Source organism: Mustela nigripes, chromosome 1 (genome assembly GCF_022355385.1).
Source record: "Mustela nigripes isolate SB6536 chromosome 1, MUSNIG.SB6536, whole genome shotgun sequence".
NCBI classification, from domain to species: Eukaryota; Metazoa; Chordata; class Mammalia; order Carnivora; family Mustelidae; genus Mustela; species Mustela nigripes.
The window spans coordinates 94,755,626-94,777,470 of NC_081557.1; the positions used below are offsets into that span (position 1 = coordinate 94,755,626).

General features: G+C 53.9%; 1 protein-coding gene across 2 annotated transcripts in view; it reads right to left on the reverse strand.

The window, feature by feature from the left end:
* Positions 1-21,845, reverse strand: part of ZBTB16 (zinc finger and BTB domain containing 16) — a 177,880-nt gene that overhangs the window by 67,123 nt on the left and 88,912 nt on the right. For both annotated transcript variants that reach the window (XM_059416715.1, XM_059416720.1), the window contains exon 3: positions 17,908-18,005. In XM_059416715.1, coding sequence (XP_059272698.1) covers positions 17,908-18,005 — 98 coding nt within the window. The remainder of the gene's footprint in view (positions 1-17,907; positions 18,006-21,845) is intronic.

Consider the following 21,845-nt stretch of genomic DNA (forward strand, 5'->3'; position numbering starts at 1 on the left):
ATTCTCTCTCTTTCTCTGCCCCTCTCCCACTTGCATGTGCTCACTCTCTCTCTCTCTTTCAAAATAAATAAAATTTTTAAAAAATCAATTGTTTCCAAAGTAGAAAAATAGATTCTCACACTGATAGACGATAGCAAACACATTCTTTCAGAGGCTGAAACGGACAAGGTTTCCCTGGTTGACCTTCACTTAACCAAAAAGTCTCTTTATTCCCCCTTTCTGGGCAGCCTTGCTAATTGAGGCTTTATAGAACAGATGCTCACTCTTGGCTTCGAGGGTCTCTTCCCTTCACCCCTCCCTCCCCATGCCGCATGTGCCCCTTATAACCTGCCCTTTATTCACTGCCCAAATTGGACCCCTTCCCCCAAGAAGGGCACACAAATCCAACTCGTTTGGGGCTAAATATGTAAATCTTGGGCTGAGGTGGCCATCCTGGACTGCAGAGTTGCCAGCTGCTGTAAATTCATACACACACACACACACACACACACACACACGCCAAGGTAGAAACCACCAATCCTCAGCTTCTACTGTTCTTCTCTTCCTGATGACAGCTGGGAAAGAGGCCCGTCACCTGGCTCGCCCGTCACAACACCCACCGCCCCATCTCAGACCGAGCCCGGGGGGACTGCCACCCGCCCTCCCCCTTCCGCAGGCCCCTTGGTGGCACGTCGCGGCTGCCAGTCTCTCCAGGCCTGCTGTGGCTTTCAGAAAACAGAGCATTTCTATTTTTAGCCCATCTCAGCCTAATAATACCCCCCAACACCCATTCAGCTTAATCACTTTATTGAGGACAAGAAGCAGGCTCTCCAGCCCGGGCGCTTCTGATGTTAGGAAGTAGTAAAATGTTCAAACTGGTTAAAAATGACACTCACTGGCTTGCCTTTGGTGTTTTGAGACCTTAATTGAGGCCCAGGCTATGGATCTAAGGAACCTTGCAGGCTTCAGAGTCTTTCCTTCTTACCCCCTGCACCATAATTGAGGTGTTACATTACAGCTCCAGCACTGACATTTTCAGGCTCAAAATTCAGAAGCCTGGAGGCTCCACACTTTTTGAAACAGAAACATGGCCGGTCACCCTCTAATGCCCCTTCTTAGCATGAATCACCCCCCACCACCGCCCAAAACAACAAAACGCAACTCGCCTCTTGTGGCTGACCTCGTGCAGAGCTGGGGGAGATGACCCTCCCCCGTGTTAGGCGTTATTAAAGCGAATCTGACAACTAAAATGACATCGAGTTGCTGCTTGAAAACAGGAAGGTTTGTTTGGTGTAATTAGAGGACCTGAGAATTTGGTGTGTGCAGAAAATAGACTGTTGGCAGCTCTTTCGCACGCACCTTTGAGACCGTGACTTCCAAAGGTTTGGGGTGACATTCACGAGCGTGCAATCTGTGCCTTGCAAACCAGGGGCTGGGGGTGACGAGAGCAGCCTGGAAAAGGAATGAAAATGCCCTGGTCTCAGAGGTGAAGACCAGCAGCGTCAGGGGCCAGCCAGCCTGGGTTTACAGTCCAACACTGCCTCCTTTTCGCAGGGCGATCTTGGGTGAGTGAAGTCAGTTTCCTCCGCATCCCGTGGAATCCTAACAGCCCCAGCCTCAGTGAGGGCTTGTGGGGATCGAGCAAGGTCGTGAAGTGCCTGGCAGGATAATCTGGCACCTGACGGCCCTCAGTCCACATTAGCTGTCCGGGTTACCGTCACTCTGTCGCGGGCACCTTCTAGGTTTAGTCCTTGTCTCTGCAGCCTTGCACACACGCGCACACACACACACACACACACATACACACGGAGTCTGACGCTAGAAGGGCTAATCACCAGCTGGTTGCATGCCATCTCAGGGTGTCTGTAGACACGGGGTCAAGAGCACCACGGACTCAAAGCGTCTGATGGGATCTGTCCCAAGCAGGAGCTTTGAGGGTCTGGATGACCTTTCGGTTCCCCCCCAGCCGGCTCCCAGGCCTGCGAGCTTACTGGGAGAGGCTCCTCTGCCTTCCCAGCCAGCCCTTCCCTCCTCCCATCCTCTCTTCCTCCCCTTCGCGGGCAAGGTGCTCAGATCCCCTTTATAAACTTCTTGCTCTTCGGAAGGCAGAGGCGGGATGCCTCATTAACTTCCCCAGCTAATTTTACAATTTAACCAAATACCACATTCCTGCCTTGATGCAGCCAGCCTCTGCCTGCGACCAGCTTTTATGGCTGTGCGATGGAGGAAGGAGGTGGTCCAGGCCAGAGACGGGGCCAAGGCTCAAAAACTAATGTGGGAGATGAAGAACAGGAGGGTCGTGCGTGTGCGTGTGCGTGTGCGTGTGCGTGTGCGTGTGTGCGTGTGCGTGTGCATGCACATGCGTGTGCGTGTGTGTGTATGCGTGTGTGTGTGGCTAGTCTGCATATGCTCCAGAGCAGAATTCTAGGCTGTTCTGGGCTGAGAAGTAACGGAAGAAAGCCACACAAGGCCCTTAGTGTCAGAAAGACAGAGTCCTCTGGTGACAGTGACGCAGTCTACCTCCCCACCTCTACCCCCGGGGGCCAGGGGGTAGAGGATCTGGGTGCCGTCCTCTAAGGGGCATGACTGAGGGCTGACGAGCAGCGGGCCAGAGGTTCAGCAGGCCTACCCAGATGACACATTCAGCTTGGCCAGGCCTCAGCATCCCCACCAAAGGGCACTGAGAGACCCCTCCCGGCCCACTGCGCCCAGGACTTGTGGATAGCAGGTTCAGGCTCCTGAGGGAAGTTCTGGTGGAGAGGCAGGTGTGCTGGGAGCGCAGCACGGGTAAGAAAGTCCTACCATAAAGAATCCTCTGCAGGGGGTGGGGGGTGCCTGTGTGGCACTGGTTAAGCGTCCGACTCTTGATTTTAAGCTCAGGTCATGACCAGGCACGGAGGCTGCTTAGGATTCTCTCTCTCCCTTTGCCTCTCCCTACCCTCTACCCCATGCACGCATGCTCACTAAAAAAAAATAAATAAAAAAAAAAAAAAAAATCCTCTGGGATAAGAAAGACCCCGTCCACACACCCAGGAGCTGCACTGGTCCCACTTACTCAGGCTCACACCCCATCCACCCACAACACAAACCCTGAGAGGGAGGGTGGGAGAGAAGGTACAACTGGGGCCTTCTTGCCTGTGTTCAGGTCTTGCTCTCAACACGTAGGTCACTGATAAAGACACTGGCCATGACGCTCCCTGTTCCCTGGCCAGCTCTCCCCGGACTGCCAGAACCTACATCTGTCCCTCGTCTTCTCTGAACATCTGACTCCGGACCCCCCAAACCTCAGTCAATGCAAAACTGACCCAGCAGGGCTCTCCCAGATGTACGGGGCTGTTCCCTTCGGGCCCCAACAAAGGGACCATGAGATCTGGGCCAGTCAGCCCCTGAGGGACCGCAGCCTCCCAAAAGATCTGGTCTCCGGGCCTCTGTCTATCCTCGGCTTGTGTTAATGAAGGCAGTGGAGGAAGACTCCAGCAAATCGAAAGTTTCAGGGCGTTCTCTCCTTACCTGGAGTACCTTGTTACTGAAAATGACTGTGGCCTTGCATAAAATTACTCCGACAAAATGCTCATTGCAGCTGCCGATGAGCTCCTGGTGCTCAATTAGCTCGTAATAGTGCGCGAGAGAGCTGCCGGGGCTTAATCCGACTGCCCCAGAAGACTTCTTATCCCAACTACCTAATGGAAAGTTTAGAACTCCTTTTTTTTTTCTTTTCCCTTTCCCTGGCAAGTGAAAGAATTCCAATCAAAATGGGACAATTGGGGCGCCTGGGTGGCTCAGTGGGTTAAGCCTCTGCTCAGGTCGTGATCTCAGGTGCTGGAATTGAACCCCGCGTTGGGCTCTCTGCTCAGCAGGGAGCCTGCTTCCCTCTCTCTCTCTGCCTGCCTCTCTGCCTATTTGTGATCTCTGTCAAATAAATTAAAAAATAAAATATTTGGGGGGCACCTGGGTGGCTCAGTGGGTTAAGCCGCTGCCTTCAGCTCAGGTCATGATCTCAGGGTCCTGGGATTGAGCCCCGCATCGGGCTCTCTGCTCAGCGGGGAGCCTGGTTCCCCCTCTCTCTCTGCCTGCCTCTCTGCCTGCTTGTGATCTCTGACTGTCAAATAAATATATAAAATCTTTTTAAAAAAATAAAATAAAATAAAATATTTTTTAAGAAAATGGGACAGTTGGGGGAAGGAGAAGGAGGGAACATGTTAACTTGGCGGGGGCAGTCTAGAAGAGACCGCTTTGTCGATTGAATCCTAAAGAGGATCCAAGTAAAGGAGCATGGCAGAACAGAGCATACACCTCTCTCTCTCCCACTGCCTTCCCACCTATGGGGATAGCTCCTGTCCCTTTCAAGAAAAGCACACAGTAGGCCAGGACGCTGGGTCTCCGTGTCCCTTCACATCCCTCCAGGGCAGCCAAGCCCCTGGCCTCATCCCTACCAAAACACAGCCCTTGAGGCTATGTGTCCCCAACCTGGGCTTCTAGGAGCCCTGGGCGGGGGGGTCCTCTACTCTTGTGTGAGAAATACAGAATACTCTGGATCTGTGTCCCATCTGACCCTTACTTGTGCATTTGTGTGTGTTCTGTGCAGGCCTCAGCACGGCAGGCCCACCCGCCATGCTAGCTTCTCATTTTTAATGCAAGGTTTCTCAACCTGCAGCTCAAGGACAGTCGTAGCATCCTTAGAACTCTGAGGATTCTCAAATACAAGAAAGAGGCTCTAGACCTCCTCAGCCGTCCCCCTCAACTGCTGTGTATAGAGGAGGAGGAAGAGGAGAAGGCAGAGGTGTCTGTCTGGTTGGTTCTGATTCACAGAAGCTCCTGCTTCATCTTGTCCACCAAAGCAGGCCCCTCACCTACCACAAAGCACCATCTGGACATTGCAGCAGGAAATAAAACTCCGCCTCTCCCGAAGCCATTCCTCACCGCCCTGGTCCTGGGGAGTCTCTCCCTCCCCTCCACTGTGGCACTGACTTTCCCCCTTGTGGGGACAGTGAGCACACCCAGCCCTGCTGACGGCTCGCATCATGTTCTCAGCCAGGCCCATAGACCCTTGCGGGTAGGGACCCCGGCGGCAGCCCCTCTGTTCTGCAGTGGTTTGCCAGTCACTGGCCCTCAGTGGGTAATTGCTAAGAGATGAATCCATTCATGACTTCCCCCCAAAAGAAAGCCACATGTAGTGACCCAGAACACTTAGAGGGGTTTCCTCTAACTGCCCAGCCTTTGGCATCTGGTTCCCATTTGGTTGATGTTTCTGTCCCCAGAGAAGGCTCCAGCATCCACAGTGTGGCCTGGGGAAGATAAGGTTGTTGAAGAACAGAGAGAACGAGCTTCATGTCAAGTGGTTCAGTCTCCCTGGACAGAATCCAAAAGGTCAGAGAGGCCACCACCTCCCTGACTCCAGGACCCTGAGCATCTGAGAAGCTAGTGACAACCCAAGGCATCAGAGCCCCCACATTTCTGGGATGCAGCAGCAGCCGGCTGACCCTTTCACTACTGACTCAACACCCCAGAGGGCCTCTCCCCACAACCACAGCACCCAGCTGGGTCGCCGTGCAGGAGGAACCCCAGGCAGCTCTCGGGTCCTGTTCCCTCTTCTCTGCGTGGGATGGTGCTGGGAACGTGATATGACCAAGTTCTCGCCTGGTTGGGAGGGCCATACACTCACTCCTGGGGGCCACTAGCGATGCTCCCAGAACGACCCAATCCCAGCCCCGTAAGGCAATGGGGAAGAATAATGGTCACAGTGGCAGTTCAGCTCACCATGTGACTCCAGCAGAGCAGAAAGGGCTCATATGCCACCCACCTGCTCTGACAGCCCAGGTACAAGGCCCCGAGCAGAAGCCCCAGCCACAGCATCCCCCCTAAGGGCAGGGCCTCACCGGCTCTCCCTGTCTCAGCCTCCCAGGCTTTGAGACACTGCTTATCCCCACAAATAAAAAAGCGAGCACTGGAACAGGTACAGCAGTGTGGTGTGCTAGAAAAGCAAGGGGAGGGGGGCAGACAGCTCTGGCTCCAAATCCAGCTCTCCAAATCCACTTCCTAGCCGTCTGACCTTAACGCAAGTGACTTCAACTCTTGAAGCCTTCCTGTCCGCCCCTACAAAATGGAATCAGCCTCTCGATACTCCAGAGTCAATGTAGGATATCTGAGCTCGGACACACAGAGCGCCAAGTACTGTGCCTGAAACACAGCAGGCCTTCGGGAAAGTGCCTTTCTCTCCTTCCCTTGTCCCTACCGTCCATCCTGAGCCGTTCACTTATTCAACAGATCTCTCCTGAGAGCCTGCGAGTTGTCTGACCGTGGGGAGGCAATAGAGCCTGCGGCCAGTAAGGCTTGCCTCCATCCTGGTCTGGTCATCCAGACTGCTGCATCCCAGGCCTGGCAGGAAGAAGGAGGGAGTTTTGGAGCAATTTCGTCCCAGACAGCCAACCACGCCCTCACCCACTCCCCCCACCCCCGTTAGTTTATTCCAAAAATGAGTTACAACCACCGTGCAGCTTGCTCTGCTAGGTAGGAAGGGGGATGTGGAAATAAATCACAGGTTCTGAAGAAACTCAGAGTCTAGCAGGCAAAAAAGGACAAGCAAATAAATAGCTATGACACAAAGAAGGTGACAGGTGCCATAAGAAGGGGTAGATAAATGGCTCCGAGCAATCAGATGGGGGGTGGCCTCTTGTCCTACCCAGACAGACACATGCTATGGCTGCACTGGCTGCCTTTAAAAGACAAGAGAAAAAGGAGCACTCACCGGCTGGCACCATTCCTAGCACGGGAAGCAGGCAGGAGCTATTTAAAAGGACTAGAGGCAGGTTAGAGCCTCTTCTGGCAATTTCCAAAACTTGAGCTTCCTCGAGCTGGCTGGGTAGCTGGACCGAACTAGCCCTGTCCAAATCCTATAGATCTTAAAATAACTAATAATAATAATGATAATAATAACTTAGCTGTTGCCAGGATGGTAAAAGAACCTCGCCATTCAAAGGAAGGGTCTGCACGGGGCGGGAGGGGAGGCTGGCAGGGGAGAGGAGCAGAGGACGGGGCAGAAAGGGAAACGCCCCCCAAATATGGATCAGGACAACCGGCGAAGAAATGTATGCATTGTAGTTGCTTTACTACCTAATTAATTCAGTAATTTCAAAAACAATTTTATTTATGTTCCATTTACCACATCAAAAGTAAAAAAAAAAAAAAAATCCTACTGATGCTAAAATAATACCTCAAGGCATCTATTTTTAATCAGTTAAAAAAAGGGGGGGGTTAAAAAAAAAAAAAAACAGCCCTGGTTTCTATACAATCTCTCCCGGGCAGACCACCAGCCCTCAGAGAGGGAGAAAGAGAGAGAGAGAACACAGCCAAGCCTTCTCTGAGAGCCTTCCTGGCTGCTCAAAACCGAGCTTGTCAAAAAAAAACAAATCCATAATGGCCCGAGGCTCCTCTCCAATCTATTTTCTGCTCAGCTGGTTTTAAATGAAGTTATTATGAGTCATTAAAACACCCGCAAGCCAGTGGAAGTCAGCCAATTACAATTTTAAATTTAGCCCGTTCTCTGCCCCATTCTCTTGTTTTCTTCCTCTGCCCACAGAATGCTGCTGCTGGTACTTCTTCCCTCCCTTCCTTTACCCAAAGTGGAAGAGACAGTTATGAAAATGCAGAGTAGTGCACGGCAGGCAGAATCATTCACATGAAACTCAAATTATTAAATTACAAAAATGCAAAGCGGCAGCCCCCTCCAAAGTCGACCCATGTCTCTCACTGGCCCACTGGATTCCTCAGAAACTCCAGACCCCGATCTAGAGGGCACAGGGCTCATTTTTGAAAAATGAAAATGTTCTTCAGTGGGGTCCTGTTGAGAAACACGTCCGTCTGTCACACGGCGTCGACATGCTCGGGGCCGAACCCACGAGAGGGACACACGCCACCAACATTCAAGAATTCATAACAAACAATGAAGTTCAAATTCGGAGGTAACGCAGGCTTTGCAATCAAGCATGAATGTTGGTAGAAGTCACTAGATATGATGAGCTCATTTAGTTTTTAAATCTGCAAGGTAATGGTCTGTGCGGGGCCATTATAGCAGAGGAACAATTTTGAGTATTTCATGTAAACGCTTCTTCTCAATCTCTCTTTTCTCCCAAACACACGCACGTGCACGCACACATGTTCACACACTCACATACATAAATCCCCCTCATTTCTGGGAACCTGACTGCAGCTTCTCTGCACCCTCCAAGGAGTCAGTGGTGTCTTTCCCAAAGAACTGTTCATCCTACTTTCTCCATGGACCCTAAGGAACTGAGGAGTCTGGAAGCTCCAAGGAAGACACTCCCAGACCTTAATGTCTACTTCCATCAGCCCAGGGTTCCTCCCGAATCACACAGGCACGCACGTGCACGTGCGCGCGTGCGCACACACACACACGTGCGTGTGCCCCCATGTGCCCCAAAAGAGAACCAGCGCTCTGCCCCAGGCTGACACCCTTCGACTGCCCAGGGAGGCAGGAGAACCAAAGTCACAGACCCGAGCAGGTGGGGCCCCTAAGAAAAGGGTGGCTGTCCTGTCATTTCATGGCCAGTCCCTAAAGGCCAGTGTGCAGGCCAGGATGCTACCGTGTGCCTTGATCTCCCCAGCGGCGCTGTGTGCGTGGGACTTTCTGTCTGGCCCCACCTGCCAGCCTCATTGAGAAGAGAACATGAAATCCTCAGAACGTGAAGTCCGGGCCCCCTGGGACCAGAGGCCACTTATCCAAGGCAGGAGGATCTGTCCTGACCCCCGTGGGAATGCAAATGTGAGGCCTGTGACCACGGCTGCCACTTTGGGGGCGGGGGGAGAGTCCCCAGGATGGAGCTGATGTCACCTTCCTTGGTCTTGGCTTTGACTCTCCCTACTCTGCTGCTCCCACTCTGGGGCCTTCCACCAGCAGCTCCTCGCAGCCGCTCTAAGCAGCCGGTCCTCCCTGATGGAGCGCCCGCTTCAGCAGCACGTTTGTACCCCAGGCCCTCCCTGGCACCGCCAGCCTGTTCCCCATGGCGGGTCCTCACACCTCCAATCCCTCACCTTCTGACAGACAGTTCCCCAAATTGTGCAAGCCGCAGGCCCCACCAAACCGAGAGCTGCCCGTGAAACACCAGCACGTCGCATTACTCACCAAATTTTCACCGAGAGCCCTCGGAGGGCGACGCACGACGCCAGGTCACTGGTGTGTGAGGATGCCCGGGGGCGCTGACCCCAGGGGCTTGGGACAGACCACCGTCAGTACGGCGCCAGCAGCAGTGTCCAATATGGACCTTGCAAAACCAAACCCCGCTCTCCCAGTGGCCCCTGCCCAGCTTGACTTGAGAAAACATCCAGGGACCCAGGGGGAGCAGAAGCGAAGCCAGGAAGCCCCATGCTGCTCCCTGAGAGGCTAGGGCAGAGCACACAAGGTTCCAGGCTCTGGGAGGACTCGCTTAGGAGTCGTCCCCGGGGCCCTGCCTGGTGGGACATTTTGTTCCCCAGCCCAACCCCACCCAACTGCCAAGCTACGATGCTTTGAGGAGTGAGAGAGGGAGAGACAGACCAGCGACGATGCATGGAGACAAAGACAGATGAAGACCTGAGAAGGAACACAGGAAACACAGAGGAGCAGCAGGACGGGGCTGGGGCCAAGACAGACGTCAGGACAGGGACAAAGAAACGGTGTTGAGAGGAGACTGGGGGACAAGTGAGAAGGGAAGAGAGGCCCGCCAAAGCGCAGCCTCCTGCCACCACGGACAGCCCAGAAGAGGGCGCTCAAAGGCCCGCCGGGGAGCGGTGCCGCTGGAATGGCAGGACCCCACCAAGTAGCCCCCCGGCCCAGGGACTGGAGGGCCAGGGGTGACGGCCACAGGGGAGAGCACGGACTGAACGCCCACGAAGCCCGGCGGGGGGCACGTCTGGGAAGCAAAAGGTGTGGACCTTGGGGGTGGGGCCCACACCAACATCCTCCCCCACCTACAACCCCAGAATCTAATCACCCTCAGACCAAAGCAAGGGCCAGTGAAACAGCTCAGAGCTTAGGAAGGACGGAAGGAGCAGGGGAGAGATCAGGAGAGAGGAGAACAAACAGGAGACAGACAAGGAACCTCCCCCCCCACCTCTCTAGGGCCATTCCCTTCCCCCAGGGGACTATCACCGCCCAGACTCACTGCCAACATCACAGGGTGGTGGGAGAGGGCGTGTGGCCGAGAAACCACCCTATTCTGGGGGCCATAAACATCAGAGACAGAGAAACACCAGAGACAGAGAAACACACACACACACACACACACACACACGCACGCGCACACACAGAGAGGTTATTACATAATTTCCACTTTCTTTCCTCCACCCTTAAAGTAATGTTCTATCTGACAGGCTCCTCTCTGAGGGGGGAAAAATGACAAATCCAATCCAAAATTCAACAGCCTGTGTTCTGTTCGGAGAGCACACAGTGTACTGTACAGCCCATAAAACTCCAAACAGCCTCCAGACACTGCTGCAATCGTCCTCCATCAAAACACTTTGTCTTGCATACAAAAATAAGATACAGCGCTGAACGGAATACAAAATCAGCCCATTACAGTACAGGGAGACTGCTACTTAGCAACCAGGGGGCTCTAAAGCCTCGGTGCTCTACAGGAAGCAAAATCTGTCGAGCCTGTTGGGCAAATGATAAACATTAGCAGTATTAAAAAACACAAAAGCCATGTAAATGGATAGACATAATGTGAAAGCGAATTTATAGAATAAATTGGGTCGGGGGACTTGGGTGCAGGGGGAGAGGCTGGGATTCAGAGGGGTAGAGGCAACGAGCTTCCCCAACCCCTGCTAAGGCACCATATGGAGAGAGAGACATGTGTATTTGGTGGGGAGGGATATGCGAACCCCTTTTCACACAGGGGCTGTAGGTGCGGGGCGGGAGGCAGGGGAGGGGGTGAGACGTGGTAGAACACTGTTTAATACAATGACCTGCAATGAACTTTGCCAGCTTCCTCTGTGGGGCTGGCCCGACTGGCCGTCTTCAGGGCTGGGAAGCTGGGCCACGCGCACCCAGCAGCACCGAGGCGGGCAAAGGTGGGGTTTTACCTGCCTTGAGGGGGGAGGCACCACACCCAGGGCTATCACAGGACCTGTCACTTGATGTAAACACAACCCTCCGCCAAAAATAAATAAATAAATAAAAAGTTTAAAACAACAACAACGACGACCCAGACAACGAAACCAAAAGCACCCCATCTGGGCTGGAAAAATCAGTATATTTCATCAGGTAAAGGGGAAAAATACTCTGGCTGTGAATCAGCAGCAGGGTTTCGGATCCCAGCCAAAACAGGAGCTAAAAAGCAAAACCATATTCTTCTGGTCTCCATTTAGGCTCCCGAGGCAGAAAGCGAGAAGGGGCGGGGGTGGGGGGGGTGGTGAGGAAGGGGGCAGAGGGGGGAAGAAATGTATTTTTCATCAGCCAGTGTATAATTTATAAACAGCATTAAACAGTTTTTGTTTTCTTTTTCCTCTCTCCCGTGGATGGGCTTGGACAGCAGTCAAGCCTGCATTAATTTCTGCTTTGGGTACAGTGTGTTCTTGGAGGCACATCTGCAGGCGATCATAAACTCTCTGGAATGCTGGCAGAACATCCAGGCCTGCCGGCAGGCCAGTGACGACACCACTCTGGGAAAAAGTTCGGGAAGCGGGCCAAATTCAGGGCAGGGAGGGGGAGAGACAGACCAAGAGCACAGTGTTCAAGAGCGCGCAGGGAAAGTGGCTGCTTTTCCCCTCTTCCCCTCTGTCTGCACCCCAACATCCACGCAGATCCTGGGCCCCCGAGCCACTCCCAGCAGCCCCTCCCTGTGCTCTGAACCCATCCCCCCACATAGTGCCTGCCTCTGCAAGGCGTGTTGAGGGAGATAAGGGGCCTTGGGAAGTTTCTTCTGGGTCATCTGTTTTAGCCTGATGGCGTGGCGCGAACTTGAAGAACAGACAGGGACATTCGCCGAGAGCAGGCAGAGAGGAGATGAACCTGCCCCATCTTAGGCTCAGAGGTGCCAGCAGCAAGCAGTGGGTCCTGAGAGGCCCCCGTTAAACCCAAAATGCCTCTCCCGTCAGCTTGAGGACCATGCCTCACCGCCACAGGGAACTGACCAGCTGCAATGCCTCCCTGTCTTTGGGAAGAAAGACCCTGAACCCCAAAGCTAAGTGTTCTAAAAAAGAAGAAAAAGGAACAAGTACAATCCGTAGATCTTTGATGTCTCATAATTTCTTTCCCTTCCACGGGATCAGGACAGGAGAAAGCTCAAGAGAACCAATCTGGTTTCTGGCCCTAACCCCACCAGGCCTTTTCCTGCCAGATGGGATGACCCAGGCTCCCGATGATAGGCCCTGGCCACCCTGTGCTGTTGCTAGAATCCGAAAATCCATCAGCCAAACACCATATTCCTTCCCAGTGGCTCTAATAGGGGGAAGAGACTGGTGTCAGGGGAGCTTTCTCAAGAGCCATGGCTCACAACACCCAGAGAAAGGCAGGAGGGTTGAGTACAGGGGACTGACCGCTGGCAGGACTGGACTCCCAAAGGAAGGCCACCCTTAACCGTGGCTGGAGGTATGGGCCTATCTGCCCTCCAACCATGCCCCAAGATCATCAGGCACACTGCTTCTCCAAGAGGGTCTTAGAAATCCTACGCTCCAGGTTAGTGTACATCAAAAACCCCACAGTCCTTTCTTTCCAAGAAAAAAATAAAATAAAATAAAAAACCAAGTGTCACTCTGTCATTTAATCCTTCGGTGGTTCTCCAGTGTTGCAGGTAAATGCAGAATATTTTGGTATTCAAGGCCTCCACAATCCTGCCTCATCCCGCTGTTTCCAAAGCTTGCCTTCTAGAAGGGACACCCTCCCCATGTGAGTTCCTCCTAGAATTCTCTTCTGGTGCTTTGTGCACACAAATGTCTTTGACCATGACCTTATAACCAAGTATCTCTCCTACTGGATGGTCATAAGTTCCTTGAGGGCAGGGATGCTGTAAGCTCTCTCCAGTGCTAAGTACACAGAACCTGAAGTCCACTCAGCACTTGGTAAATGTCCACTGGCTGCAAAAATGAATAAGACTCCCAGAAAAGGGGCAGGCCATGGAAACACGAGAATCTCTAAATAGCATGCGGTCAAGTCAAAAGCAGGGGCAAGCCGTTCTGGGTTTGCTTGCTTCTAATCCAGCAGCACTGGCGCCAAGCTGTGGGAGATCCTACCTAATGGGAAACCTTACACCAGCAAATCCCAGAACTAACCCGAGTCACCGCCTGGGTCTGTGGTCTCTGCACAGACATCCCAGGGCAAGGAATCACCACTCAAGGGAGAACTGGGAGTGGCAAGGACACAGCAGGTCGTAGATGCTCTGGGACCAATCCCCACAAGGCACAAGGCTGCACAGGGTGGGGTGTGAGAGGTCAGAGTGATCCCAGGACGTGGAGTGGCTTGGATTCCTGCCCTGCTCACTGCCACAGTCCTACGCCTCATGTCCTCGTTCTAGAAGGAGCAGCTCTGCAAAAACATCCCAGGTGGTCACTCTCCTGACCTGACCTTCCTTTCCCAAACTCACCTCCGAGAAGGCAGGGTGTCGCCTGGATCAATCTCATTAGTTAATGAGTTAGGTTATTGTTTGTTAATTTAAACATATTGTTATTATCAGGTATATCTCATAAACACTTGATTAGTTAACGCATTCAAATCGAAATAAAAACTTCAATTAAACTGAACATTCCCTACTACCATTTAGGGTCTTTAAAAAGAAAAAAAAAAAAAAAAAGAGGGAGAGAGAGAGAGGAAGAGAAAGAAAGAATTGTCTCCAAGAAGGGCCTCCTACAGGGCAAACTTCTAATTAAACAAATTGTCAATTTCAACACAATGAAAACTGATTTAGGAGTGTAAATTTAGTATTCTAGTCACTGAAAATAAAACCTCACATCGTCGGCCTCGTACAGGCTGACTTCCTCGGAGAGGGAGACGCAGAGGACAGGAAGGCAACGTGAGAAAAGAGCCAAGCCCAGAAGTAAGAACGAGCAGGCGCGTTTCATCCTTTCCTAAATAACATCTCCGCAAAGTCAGTGTGGCCTGTTCTCCAGCAGCGAGAAGCTCTCTTCTTGCCTCCTCCTTCACCCCACCCCTACCAGATTAGAAAAAAAAAAATTAATCGTGTATGATGACAAAGTTGGCTCAGCACTCACTGTACACACTGTACCCACAGGGCTGGCTCCCCGCCAGGCCTGGCCCCAAGCCAGAACTACAATAACAAACACAGGCCATGCTAGCCAAGAGGGGGTTGGGGGCAGCCAGCGCGCGAGCAAGGAAGTGCGAGAGGAGCACCGTTCAGCTGGGAGCTGGGCCGAGCAGAAGAAAACAGCAGGAATGTACCTGCCCAGGGCAGCAACAACACTGAGGGGAAGCCAGGAGCACCGTGACCCGCACCCAGATCCCAGGCTCACGCCTCGAGGGCCTGCCCCTTTAAAAAAAAAAAAATGTCTCCAGGGTTCTGGGGCTAAATGGTCTGCTGTTTTAGGCTCTATAGGGCCGCTCCAACCCTTGGAGAGAGAGTCTGCAAAGCGGGTCGCCAGCACTGCACCCCCTCAGGAGCCCCTCTTGCTGGCAGCTCCTAGGAGGGAGACTTCAAAACCCAGCAGCAAGAAAATCTCCCGTCATCTAACTGAGGTCACCTCGGAAACATCCCAGGGTTCTCTTATCGTGCAACTGGCAGAGGAGTCAGAATGTGTAGAACCCTGCTTCTGCCACTGGCCCCCGAGAGAAGGCCTGTCACACCTGGCCCAGCCCTCCAACACCGACCCCCGATCCCCCGCCCCCGGGGAGGCTGTCCGGGTGTCTCAGGGGGTGCGAACAGCTCAGGAAGAGGTCTAGCCTCTCTAAGCCCTTGTTGCTATTTCTTTTCAAGACATCCCAGCACAGGGTGAGAGGTATGCAAGACAGCAGAAAGCCGCCACAGAGAATAGAAGTATCAGAGTCTCAGAAGGCTACGAGCCATCTGCAAAAGCGAATTAAAGCATGATGATGACCCTCACACCTCCCCCGTCACTAAATCCTCTTTATCAAGGGCATCGGCAAGTGCATTGCAGAGAGCCAAGTCACCCGGCACAATCAGATGTCATGGAGAGGAGAGCCTGGGGAGACAGGACCCAGCTCTCAGAGCTGCTGGGGGCATTGGGCTGAGACCATAGGACCATGCAGTGGCATCTCAGCCGGGACGGGAGTGCAGGTCCTCAGGTGGCCACTGGCTATAGAGGGGTGGTGCAAAGCCACTCACCTTGCCTGAACTGGGGGCTCTGGGCCCTCTGCACATGGATAAGCAGTGTCTCCCCCTCTGCCCCTCCCACTGGCATCACCAGTGTGGCCACCAGCGTGGCCGCGACTGGCTCACTCACACTCAACCAATACTGGCCGGGGGAGGGGGTAGAGGGGCTCCTGGCTGCCCCCCAGGGAACCTCTGAGAGACAGTCCACACCACTGGTATTGCAGGAGGGACCCAGCAGGAGACTAGAGCTCCCTGACATGCTCCCCCAACTGCTCTCATTCATCTGACCAGTTACCTAGCAACTCCAGCAATGGGCCAGGCAATGTGCCGCTCATAACGGGGACAGACCCTGTCCCCACTTGCTTACAGTCTATCAGAGGAGCTAGGGAGAGGGAGATTCTATTTCCGGAGAGCTGATCGTGCATCAGGCCCAGGGCTGAGGGTCCAATGGGAGCCTTACAACGCCTCTGAGAGAGTTAAGAGCTCCCGTTTACAGATGAGGATACAGAAAAGCTTTCATTTCTCGCCCAAGACCACATGGTGAAGGAGGTAGGTTTCCCAATTTCTATCCCTGACTCCAAGCAGGGGAGATAAGGCAAGTCCATAAATAACCAGAACACAAGGAGGAACGACTGTGCTCACAGAGCTTCAGATGAAGACATACGGACACCCAGAAGAAAGCAGGACGGCTCCGGGCTGAGGGTGGAGGAGGGCATTGCGTAAGGGACCTCAGACGATCTGGCAAGACTAGGAAGGGTTATTCCAAGCAGAGGGAATGGGGTGAACAAAGCCACAGAGCTGGGAAAGCAAAAGCTGTGTCCGTCTACACAGAGCGCAAAGCAACAAGTAGCTGAGTCTGGCTAGAGCATTGGATTCAAGGAACAAGGAAGGAGAGAGGATGCTCCCAAGGCCAAGTTCCGGAGTGGGCAAGGGAACTTTAACCACAGGCTGAAAAGTGCATTACCCGCATGGAAGTGTCCAGCACCACACACAGACCACACAGGGTCCTGCAGCAGGGAGCACATAAACCAAGACCCGCTCTCTACGCTTGGGGGCCAGCCAAGCCGGCTGGCAGGCGGCTCTGAAACCCCACACCGAACCCCAAACGGCGTTCTATAAAAATTGAACAAAGGGAGTCCGTGAGGACCAGGCAAATGCTGGACACAGGAGGTCTGGGCTCAGGACTGCAGACCATCGTGGGGGAGGTGGGCAGGAAGAGGAAGGTGTGGGGGAACAAGGTGTGGGAGTGGGTGACCTTCCAGGGAGGAGGAGCGGAACACAAAGATGTGGGCACAGACTGCACATGCTGAGACCGGCCGCCACCTCCCGGGGCACAGAGCCCGGATCTGGAGGGAGAAGGATGGAAAGCAAGTAGGGGTTAGGGGACTTTAGACGGCACCACAAATGCCAGGGAGAGAGCAGCCCACGCCGCGCAGAGCCACCTCACGCTTTGCAGCAAGACCGTGGCAGCCTGAAGCACACAAAGCACCAAAACAGCATTTGCACAACTGTATGGGCAATGCGAGGACAGACGGCAAACCGCCAGCCAGGTAGAAGCTTCTGGAGTAAAGGGATGGTAACATGCCTCAGGGTCGGAGCTTTGGGAACGGGGGAAAAGGAAGGCGAAGCAGAGGCAGTCAGCATTTACTGACCACCACCTGTATGCCAGGGCATGTATGCAGATGCCTGTGACGCACATTCTGTCACCGGATTCTTTAGAAAATGGATACAAGCTAGCTAGGCAAGACCTGTACCTCACCAAGGCAGAAAACGGACTTTGGGGGACAGATCCGCCTGAGGTCACATGGCATATACTATAGACGAGGTCTGAACACTGGCCTAGCCCCAAAGCCCATGCACGTTCCACAGATGCCAGAAGGTGAGGCGCGGGAGGCCACGTGGGACCAAGACAGCAGAGGTCCACATGTGACCATAAGGAGATGACCCTCACCTCTCCCCCAGAATGTGACTCCAAGGGAGAAAGGCAAGGGAATCAGAAGGAAGAGAGTGCTGGCCCTGCAGGGAAGTCTGGAGGCCTCTACAGCTTACCCCAGGAGACCCCCAGCCTCAGAGCAGCACCATGAGACCTGGTGTACAGCCTTCCCTCCACCAAGATCACGCGGGCAGCTGGATGTCAGGTGTGTCCACTCCCCCTGCCTCACGGGGCAGAGCGGCTTTGCCCAAATACAGGTGAATCTCCCCGCAGCCACACAGCTGACCCCCCCAGAAATGGATAAAACTAACTCGCCAAAGACAGCATGCCGTAACTAGGTCTGTGTTCCAACTTTTCTCTATCTATTCAGTCAAAGGCTCCTGTATAACATGACCCCAAGAGTCAGACTCAGGAGCCTGTGAGAACTCAGCCCCACCACTGTCGTGCTGACCAAACCATCATCTGCTTTGGAAGGTCCACCACATCTGGGATGCCCACAAAGCCCTGGGGAACCCACAAGGACACGAGGAGGGGTTGGTGCAGATGGTCACGCCATCAGGATGAGCCCTCTGCTCTGTGAACCTGGAGGGACCATCCACAGGATGCAGTGACCCAAGGTCCCGGCCAGCAGCAGGGACATCCGTGCTCTGAGTGGGGGCGAAGGCGGGCCAGACGCAGTTGCCTGTGCTCAAATGGGCTGGTTAGGGCAGCATCGCCTACCTGAATGAGCCAGTAAGTGCATTCTCAGGCGCAAACTATCCAGGAACCGCTTTCCGCAGAGCTCACACCCGTAGGTCTTCACGCCACTGTGCAGCTTCCTGTAGGGAAAGGAGAAGAGAGGTTGGGGCTGCTCCGGCCGGCTGGAAGGCAAGCCCACCCGCACCTGGGGGCTCCGCAGCCACCCCTCCGGCAGGTGAGCAGGAGGGAGGGGGAAGCTGGGCACGGCTGCTGCCGACGGGCACCAACGGAGATGTCCCTGCACGCGCAGCCAGCCTCGCGCGCCCCTCTTCCTTGGACGCTGCCAAGAAAGAGTCTACTCTTGGGCCTGTCCGAGAACTAAAGAACAGGACTCTCCCTACTATGCTGTCCACGGGCACCAAGACCAAGGGAGGAAAGCCAGCTCTGGTTTCAGGCTGAGGAGGAGGCAGCACGGGAGGGTCACCGGTGACCTGGCACTGACTATCCGTGGAGGCCACCAGGCCTCAGCATCCCCTGGTCCCATCAGGCCTCACGGTGCTGCAGCCATTCACATGTCCAGCTCCCTAGCGACACTGCCAGAATCAGGAGGCCCGCACCCGTCCCCCTTCTGTCTCTTATCCCCGGCTCCCGTGGCAGGGACTGGCACATAGTAGGTTTTGAACCACTATAGAAAGGATTTGCCGGCGTTCTGGACACCTCCAGATGTTCTGAGAGCTGCGGGGAGTCTCCAACATGCACGCCCCTCCCTGGAGGCCCAGCCTTAGTCTTCCCTCTCCTTTTGGCTAGAGGCAGAACCCCGGCAGAAAGAGAGAGCGCAAGAAAAGCGGGAACATCGTTCTACAAATGTCACGTGGGGCTTTCTGAGTACGGTCACACACCTTATGTCAGTTTACGACACTGCAATTCTGTGAACTGGGTCTGACCTATAGGATCACCCCGGGAAGAAAGCGGTCCTGTTCACTAGTGGCCACACGCCCAGCCCACGGCAGTGTCCTTATCTCAACTCCGACCGGGCCCTTTCCCACCCAGCGGCGGAGCCGGGTGGGGTCAGGGAAGCGGGCAGGCTAGTGGAGAGCCGGGCGCTGGGAAGGTGGTCTGTGCGTGGCAGGCCGCCGAGGCTCGGAGCTGCTGGCTGCTGTGGGGCCGTCTGGCCCGGAACACTGACTTTCCTCCCACCCACACTCCTGTTCTCAGGCCCTTACTTGCCACTGCCGGATCCAGGATCCACCTCCACCCCAGTCTCTGTGCCGTGCCCTGAGGAACGGGGCAGGCCACGGCAGCCAGAGGCAGGAGCTGATGGAGGCAGGACGAGGAGAGCCCATGAGGCTCTCTTAGAGCAACAACCCCTGGCCATCAGACGGTGATGGCTCGAGACCACAGTAGAAGGCTGGAGGGTGGCTGGTAGGGACAATGACAAAACCCGGGGTGTGGAGAGGAGGTACTCTCTATGCAGGCCAACAGCGCCCAGATCTGAGCCTCGGAGCCCAGGTCACCACGAAGACACCAAGTCCCCCATGGCCACCACCTTACAAATCCCCGAATGGGAACCCAGTGGTAAGTCAGAACCTCATGAGCCCCCAGGTGAGCCTCTCAAGTGCCACAGTCCGGGGCCACCGGGGCCTGAGGGCCGCATGCCGTGTCCACACGCCCCGTCCCTTTCACGGAAGTCTTTCTCAATCACGCTGTTTTGTTTGCTCGCTTTCCCTTTACCTCCTTGCCAAAGGCAACAAGTAATTTCTCAATCACACACACACACACACACGCACGCACGCACGCACGCACACACACACGCCTGCATCCCTGACACTGCAGTGCACCCCACCCCCATATTACCTCACTACTGGCCACGGCTGATCCAACCCAGTTGAGAAATACTAACAGTACAGACATTTTAACTGAACACTCTTAACTCCAAATAGATTTCACAATGCTGGACACAGGGACATGTCCTAAGACCATTCTGGGTAATCCATGCTTTGAGACATGCACCCAGGTAGCTGCGTGTGTACCTGTGCAGGTCCACACAAGCAGAGAGCCTTCCTGTCACTTACCCAGGCGTGGCAGATGTCTGCTCTGGGGAACAGCAAAGGCTCACCTCCCAAATGTTTCGGCAGGGGAACCTCTCATATGCGATCGTGGTCGGGCATGGTGGATGGCCGTGGCTGGGTTTCTACCTCATTCAAGCTCATCTTTTCTTCCCCAGTGATTTCTCAGCTTCCAGGCGAGCCCCTGTCTCAGGGGGCGGCTGACAGGAGGACTAATACCCATTCAGATCTGTTTCCCCCAGAGGACGCTGGAGGGACCAGCCTTCCAGTATCAGCAGCCCCCACCAGGATAAGTGTCCCCAACCACACCCTTGGACTCTCCATCTCTTCTCCCTGATGGTTCCAGATCAAATCTCTCGATCCAGACCTCGATGAACACTTTCTGGATAGTCCCACGGCCTTCTCTCTGGATGGGAATGGATTTGCCTGGCAAATGGTAACAGTGGCTTTCCTGGTCTACTGGATCGGTGTGGTGTGAAAGGTGATATACACCTTGCCCCTTACTACGGGGGTAATAGGGTACAGGGAAGAATGCCAGTCGGGCAGCCAGAAGACCCAGATCCTCAGCCTGCCTTGGTCATGAACTTGTCTTATGACCTTGGACAAATTATGTTGTTATAACCTTCCTGTGTTTTTTCACATATAAAGTGATGTGGATGATTTCTAAGGCTCTGGTCCCTTATGGAACTTAAATTTCATCCCTTTCCCTAGATTCCAAGGAATTCCCCTATGGGGCATGATGATTTTTTCTGAGCCATGTTCCACTGTGTGATGTTCCATGATGCCGAGGAAGTCAGGCTAGGAGAGCCCAAGCAAAAATTGATACCCAATCGCAGAAACCACCTCGTTCTAAGGCCTTCAAAGCCAGATGACCTGAATTTCCTCCTTTATTCACTTGTGGTCTATCTTTCAGTCAAAGACACTTCTGGAACCCATCAGTAGACTTTCTTTGGAACCACTCAGCTGTCACACGTTTTCCAGGCTTCATAGACACAGATGTCCTATCTTGTCTGACTGTTGGGGTAAGGACACTGCCTTGTACTTGACCCACTAACTCATTGCCCCACACAGGTTGCAGAGGGCAGCACAGCATCCCCGTGATCCGTACACAGTACGAGGACAAAGGTCCTACTCCCTTGGCAGAGAGATGAAGGCAAGGCACACAAAGTTCAGGAGAAGAAAAGAGAGCACTTCACAATTCTAGGAGTCGAGTAGAGCCCAGCTCTGCTTTGCACCTGTCCTCTGTTACCATTCAGAACAACCAAGGAATGGATATGGAAAGGTGGATGCTTCCAACTCACAGGAAAAGATGATGGTGGAGAATCTGAGTGTGTTCAAGAGACTTGGCTGCCAGCAGATCTCTGTGGCACAGTCTGCAGAAGGACCGGTGAGGACACAGAATCCCAGCTGGCTTCCAAGCAGAAGCGCACATTTGTACGAACTCAGGGTCTCTCTGTTCCATAGGCCACAGCCCTTCACTGTAGCTCCCACAATGTTACACCACGGATTTTGATTAAAATGGAAATTCTGTCCACCTCCGTCTTCCTGGCCCCACACGCATAATTTCCCAGTCTGGTCTTGTCATTTTGAGAGGTCTATCTGCTCATGGCCATCTGAGGTCACCAGCCCCCACAGCAGCACAGGAAAGGAGGGCAGCTGGGGACATCTTTGCACCTTTCTGCATACGCCCTTAGTTTTCACACTCCCTTCTCTGAGAAGCAGCAACATTGTTTAACGGCGTCTTGAAAGTAACCCAGTTCCGTCATGGCCCAAGAACCCCCATTCTAGACTTCCTGGAGGAGCCATCAGGTCCTCGCCACGCACTGCTGGGGAAGGGGCTCAGGATCTTGGCCACTGCACACCCACCCCCCTCCACGCCCAGGAAGTGCTGCTATCCCAGCAAAGCCTCCCCCA